Below are 7031 nucleotides of genomic sequence, written 5' to 3' on the forward strand. Positions count from 1 at the left end.
TTTTTACTAATATAAGGGAATCCACAGCGAAGGTGATGTTTGCCTGGTTGACAGGTGACCAGTCTATTCTAATCACGGTGGGGGAAGTTTCTCATTTTGTGGTACCGCCACTTAATGAAAAAAGTCAATGCCCCAGGCCAGATTCAAAACGGCGCCTCCCGCTGATCTCAGACTGATAGACCTGCGCCAACCATCTGAGCTACAGACAGCCTGAGATTAATCTTTATTGAAAACATAATTATGTAGTTATATCTATAAATAATAGTTTATAGTTAAATCTTTCCTTGTTTGCTTATATTGTACCATTATTTTTAGGACTTTAAGGGAAACAGCATTTTCATTGGATAGAGTGTTGGAGTGTTGCAGCGAAGTTGGAGTGCCACTTTTAAATATTATATGGATCCTCAAGCCGAATCTTAAAAGATTGCCTCTGGATAGGCCTTATTTGCTTCTTAGTCTTATTGGAAAAGTATTAAATGTTAACATACCTGGAATTGGAAAGTACTTTCAGCTACTTTTTGTAGCCGCAGCTCAGGTAGATGAAATTATATATAATTATATATTGCATATTAAAACATATTGGTATAATTGTAAACTTGATGTGATCTTTAAAAAATGATATCTTGTTAGTCATGGACTTGTTGGAAACATTACAAACTAATCAAGGAGTTTATATTTTATCTCGCTAGAAAAAACTAGCTTGATGAAAAGGGTCTTTAAAATATCACTAAATAATATATAAGTAGATAGGTTTCCATAGAAACTTTCTCATAATATTTAAAAAACAATTATAGTTCCAAAGTACTGTATGCTGTTACTTTTCTAATAATGTTACAATTTAGATTTTTTTGTTTTCGTTTAGTTGAGAATTTATCTTTCTAATGAGCAATATAATTTTTCAGGAGATTAAGATATTAAAAAAAATGATATAATTTTTTTGTAACATATTAGAATCAGTACTTGATTTAAAATCCTGCCTTATTGCACATTTTCAGCCTTAGTACTGAATTCTATTACTTTTCTAATACTGCTCCGGTATTTCTAGCTTGTGTATGGAGCAGTAGAAAGAGCTCTAGCGCCTCCCTTTCACCTCGGATTGTCCCGAACCATATTTAGTACTGTCGTAGCTATTATTTAGTACTGTCGTAGCTATCATCCTGGGTTCTCCCGCCATTGAGGATTTTTATATTCTTTCAAATTTTTTTTTTTTATCAAATTTATTTTTTTAAGTATATAAATTTATTCTTTTATTTTACACATTCCAATTTGTTTTATTTTAAAATATTTTTTATATTGTTTTGGGTTATCTCACATCTACATGTTTTATAGAAAATGTGGTGATATACAAAACTTTCTAGAGTCCTTATCCAATAATTCAGTTATAAAAACTACAAAACATTCATGTATCAGCTGATTGTATACCTAGATTTAGTGGCATAGTTTTGTGACGACTATAGTCATTATGGTTAAAAAACCGGTATTTAAACTTTGTTTGGCTAAATATTACATTTTATACATTATATAATTCCTATTTAAATTAATATAAAAGAAAATATCAATAACAAAAGAAATTGTGCTTTTCTAGGGAAGCCTCCTTGGTCAAAGTATTAAATTTCTGCTGTTAAATAATATTGAAAAACCAAAATTATGATTTCATTAATTCCTTATGAAATTCATACCAATGAGTTGAAAAGAAAATTAAAAATATTTTTCTTCCTTTTTGTGTTTAATTCATATTATTATTTAATTAATTTTATAGATAAGAAAATGATCCAGAATAAACTTAATAATCACACCACACATTCACACCATTTAATGGCAATATACATTTATCAATATTGAACATTGAATTGATTTCTTTCAGGAATTCATGAAAGATCCTATGTATGTTGTCAATTGGAAGAACTGGTGGGAAGCTTTAAAAAGGGGAACACAATCTTTTGCTGGATATTCAAAGTATGTTAACATAGAAGAGATAGATGATGGTTAGGGGTCAAATGAAAATAAATTAAATACAAAATTAATAGGAATTTTATTTATTTTGTTTTGTAATTTAAACATATATTGCAGTTCTTTATCAAAACCAACAAGGAATTGAGAGTAAAAGGTTGGAACATTAAAATTATCATAAACAATATGATCTATTAATTTATTTCCAACCATCTTCTTATTGAATAAAAATTGTTTTTCTTTTCATTTCAGAATATCATCAGTTTCAAATATTTCCTGTTTAATATTTTTCTTGCCCCATTCTAATAATCTTTGTATTCTTCTTTGCAATTTATGTTTATTAAGGTCAGAAAAAACAAAACAAAAAAACAACTAATGAACTTACTACAACTAATAAACTAACTAAGGAAAATAATTAGAGTTTGTTTCTGTGAATTGTAATTTGAATCTTCTATAAACCCAGATCATTATCTGTATGATTACTCTATCCATTAAGTCCAATAAACAACTCTAATTATCTTGTGGAGTTGGTCATTACTTCTCAATATGTTTTCACATCTTCTATTTTGGCTTCAGGTTCAAAATCGGTGATGGAACAATCCTAGATTATTTGATGCCCATTAATGATGCTCTATCAAACATAAAAGAAGGGTGGAGTCCAGTATGTAACATAAAATCATTTGTCATAGTATAATAATAAATTATTTCTATTTGGTATACTAATTCATACTTCTTAAGTGACAACATTATCTTATTTATGTTATCTAAATTTGTTTTCCTTTAACTCATTTTATGCAGTATATTGCTTAAAGTTATCCATATTTATGATGGGTTATTTTTAATCAAATATTTAACTCATTTCAAAACTGACCTTTTGTTTTTTTTTATTATTACATTTGATGATTATTTTCAATTTCATATCATTACAGGATAATGTATGTTTACCGAGGCATAATTAGATCAGTATATAGTCTAACACGCATTGTTTGAATATTATGTTATTATAATTTTTTATTTTCAGCTACCTTTCTTGTTTGAGGGATTAGAAAGAGTAAACCATTTAGAACAGCTAAGAAAAAATGATATAGGAATCATAATACTTGGACAAATATTCAGGAACCTATATTCCTGCTTGAGTGAATTCACTGGTCATTACCCTGGTGAATTTTGGTGGAAGGTCTGTTTATATTTTATCTGTTTATATTATAGAGGCGAAGATTTAGACGCACCTGGCTCCCGGAAGATTACACCTTCTTTAAACAACTATGAAACAGTACCAAAGCCTCAACACGGTGTGCAAAATCTATCATTTCCATCAATCTCTGTTAAGCACTTCTAATTCCTAAGAAAATGGGCAATTCTTTGCAAACTGTCCTTGGTTAAACCTTTTCAAATTCCATCTCCTTCTATTTCCGCCAATGACCTCAACTCTCATTTTGTCTCCTCCTCTTCAACCCCTGTACTTCCCCCGGCCATTAGTCATTACATATTCAATTCCAACCGCTTCTACTTCTCCCATATTACACCTGATGACATCCTTAACTCCATTCAAAAATTACATATCAATGACTACAGACTTGATAATACTCCAGTTAAGTTGATTAAAACCTCATTACCTTCTATTCTTCACATCTCTAACTTCTCCCTGCAAAGTTCCACTTACCATTCTGGCTGGAAAACCGCACTAGTCCGTCCATTGAATAAAACCTCAAATCCAGAAACCCCTAATGATTACTCCTATTACCCTATTATCAAACTTATCCAAACTTGTAGAGCGGATAGTTCAATCCCAACTTTCCCAATTTCTTGAGTTAAATAACCTTTTGAACAACCTTCAGTCTGGTTTCCACCCAGGCTATTCCAATCATCTGCTCATATTAAAATCTCTCAAGACCTTCAAACAGCCATAGACCAGCAGAAACTCACCATCCTTATTCTCCTTGATTTTTCCAAAGCCTTTGATTCTGTTGATCACAATATCCTCCTTTCTAAACTTCACAATCTCTCTTTATCATTTAGCGTTCTTCAATGGTTTCAATCCTTTCTTACCGGTCGTTCAAAGTATGTTGTTATTCCTAATAATCCTCCCTCTAGCTCCCTAACTCTTTCTAAAGGTGTACCTCAGAGTTCCTCTGTCCCCTACTCTTTTCTCCATCTTTATCAATGACCTTCCACTAGCCATCCAGCATTCCCAGTATCATCTATAAGCTGACGACATACAAATCAACCTTGCCTTCTATCCTTATGATGCCTTCAATGCTATTCTAAAACTACAAGAAGACATCAACAATATAAGCACTTGGGTAACAGACAATTAACTTACATTAAATGCCGAAAAGACTAAAGCTATGATCATTGGATCTCCCTCTCTCCTTAAATCTATCCCAGGACCCCCCAACCTTTTTCTAAACAATACTCCTATCTCATTCCATACGTCAGTGAAAAATCTTGGTTTCACTTTTGATCAAACTTTATCCTGGAAACCGAAATATTAGGAATAATTTTTCTGGAATACGAAAAATTATTTTAAAAAAGGTGGATGGATTTCCTCATTATGGTTCCGAAATACTATATTGTGTAATTTTGCTAATACTGGTCCAATTTAGATGATTTTTTATTTGTCTAGAAGAGAATCAAATTATCTTTGCGGCAGCAATGGGGTTCAAAATTGAACTAACCTGCGCTGACACCCTTTCATCGGCTGGTAAAAATACATTAAACTTACTTAATGAAATGTTCATAAATATATGAAATATATTCTAATATTATATATATGTATATTTGACCGCAACCCTGACCATCTTCTTATATTCTAATATTAATGTATATATGAAAATATTTATGAAGCAGCCATATAAATTTGCTTAATAATTCACTTAAAAATAATTTAAAAATCGATTTTTATATAGCTGCCTCTAGAAGTTATTTTTATATTCGTAATAATTAAATTTGGTGCACAATTCTATTTTTTCCATGAAAATTCTTTTGTCTTGAATTGAAATATTGGTTTTAATATCTTCCTAATTATCTTTTAGATTTGTATGTAATTTTTATTAGATATTTGTGACCAATAATCATGATCCAAAGTTATTGTTTCATTTTCTTCTCTACCTAAACCTATATATTAAGAATTTTTTTAATTTCTTTAAATAGATGAGGATAAACAAACTGTTGTGTATTTGGATTGTTTAAGTATTTTTGGCCAAGTTACCAGCGGACGTAAGGACTTAAGGATGTAAAATCTCTTACTTATGCAATGTTATTAGTTTTTATCTATATAATCAGTGTTTCATTATGTATAACGTCACCAATATAACAACTTTGTTTAGAGATATTCACTTGAAAAATGTCGTTTGGGTACCAGTAATAAAATTAATATTGAACTTATTTGATAATTATAACTAAGAGAAATAATCTAACTTTCAGGAAAGTGAATCAATGGAATGTTCCTCACTAGCCTCCTCAATATACTCTTTGAAAGATGATAGAAGAACTGAACCTTCCATAGAAGCTAAGTCATTGGAAGGATTTGAAGGAGTAAGCATTAGGTCTGCTGCAGGCTTCTTACATGAGCTTCTAAGTATATATGAACATGTCGATGACATACATGATGAGTTAAATTCACTGAAGGATGAATCAAGTTCTTGGAAATTTTTGGATTAACTTTTTTTAAATATAATAATATAAAAGTTAATTCTATTTTCCCTTCCTTTCTAAAAATAATTTTGGGTTAAACCCATGAGGACAGATATTAATCATAATTTAGTATTTGCTATAAGTGTGAAGGGTTCACAATAAAAACAATAAAGGAAAGCATTATGCTTTTAAATAATTATGAAATTATTTTCTATATAGTGAACTGCATTAATCTTTTTTAGGTATATAGTTAGAAAAAAAGTTGCAAAATACATAAGTCAGTATAGCTTCCTCATTATTTCTTTTTTTTCTTTTATTCCCTTATTTTGTTTTCTGAAAGTTACCAATGTTCTGTTTGTTCCTGTTGGTAATATAGTTATCTATATTCTAGGTTAATGAGCTGTCATTTGAGAGTAAAATGTACACAATATGCTGTTGTTAAAACATAGGTTTATCCAGGAAGTTAGCTTTTACTTGGGTATTAGTACTTAGTCTATATACAAGTATTTAAACTCTGAGGTACAAGCAATGTTAATTTTTTTATTTCATCCTGGGGATGACTTGGAGATTATAACTTAGAAATTATGACCTGTACCACTACTACCCATAAAGGGTCTTAAGTATAGTACTTTGTAAGGAAGTACTGTTTCTAGACCTATTGTTTCCAACAGGTGATCCATGGACTACTGGTGAACCACGAGAGCCTTGAGGGGTGGATGCAGGAGGATTTGATAATATTTATTTTCAGATGGCTTGTTGATAGAACTGTTTTGTTATTTAGCTTTCTGAGGTTAGTAGAAACATTTTGACAAGTAAAAGTTCTCTGATTTTCATAAATTTTTCAGGGGTTCCCTTTCCTTTGCTGCTTGGTAGTTGTAGGAGTGGTCCACAAAAGGTTCAATTTCTGACTTAGTGGTCGGAAACGTTTCATGTTTTTTTTTGGTCAAGACTCCCATTGGAGTCCTATACTGCCTATCCATGGTTGGGGGTCAAAGTTTTTCATTTTGTGGGACCACCACTCAATGAAAAAAGTCAACACCCAAGGCCAGATTCGAACCGGCTCCACCAAGAGAATAAACATCAAATTGGTAAGACTGTGTCTTAACCACTGTGCTACAGGCGGACCATAGTCAGGATTATAATATTCACACCAGCTACTAGTTTAGGTGCCTCAGATCCACAACCAGATTCTTCATAATTTAATGTTTGTTGTTGATCAGATGTCACTTGTTCTTTTGGTGTAGAAACTTTATCTTCGAAGTGTTCATCTTTCCCTTCGATTCTTCCTTCCTGGGAAAGGATGCCTTTATTCTCCTTTTCAATTTTCTTAGTCACTGAAATTAGATCACCATATAACTTTGGAACAACTAAAACATCCTGAAGGTTAGAATTGTTTTCATCACCTTTGCTATGTGTCTCCATTAGAATTTTCCCTTTATATAACT

General features: G+C 31.2%; 1 protein-coding gene across 7 annotated transcripts in view; it reads left to right on the forward strand.

Moving 5' to 3' along the window:
• LOC106687799 (putative leucine-rich repeat-containing protein DDB_G0290503) overlaps nt 1-7020 on the forward strand; it is a gene marked incomplete at its 5' end in the record, with an annotated part of 53919 nt that extends 46899 nt beyond the window's left edge. For 4 of the 7 annotated variants that reach the window (XM_014431892.2, XM_014431893.2, XM_067053363.1 and 1 more), the window contains 5 exon segments: nt 316-535; nt 1865-1956; nt 2527-2611; nt 2972-3127; nt 5377-7020. In XM_014431892.2, coding sequence (XP_014287378.1) covers nt 316-535; nt 1865-1956; nt 2527-2611; nt 2972-3127; nt 5377-5613 — 790 coding nt within the window. 7 annotated transcript variants of the gene reach the window in all.
• Nucleotides 7021-7031: the final 11 nt, after the last annotated feature.

The sequence above is a fragment of the Halyomorpha halys genome, unplaced genomic scaffold (genome assembly GCF_000696795.3).
Source record: "Halyomorpha halys isolate HHAL.00 unplaced genomic scaffold, Hhal_1.1 Scaffold1014.1, whole genome shotgun sequence".
In the NCBI taxonomy this organism is placed as follows: domain Eukaryota; kingdom Metazoa; phylum Arthropoda; class Insecta; order Hemiptera; family Pentatomidae; genus Halyomorpha; species Halyomorpha halys.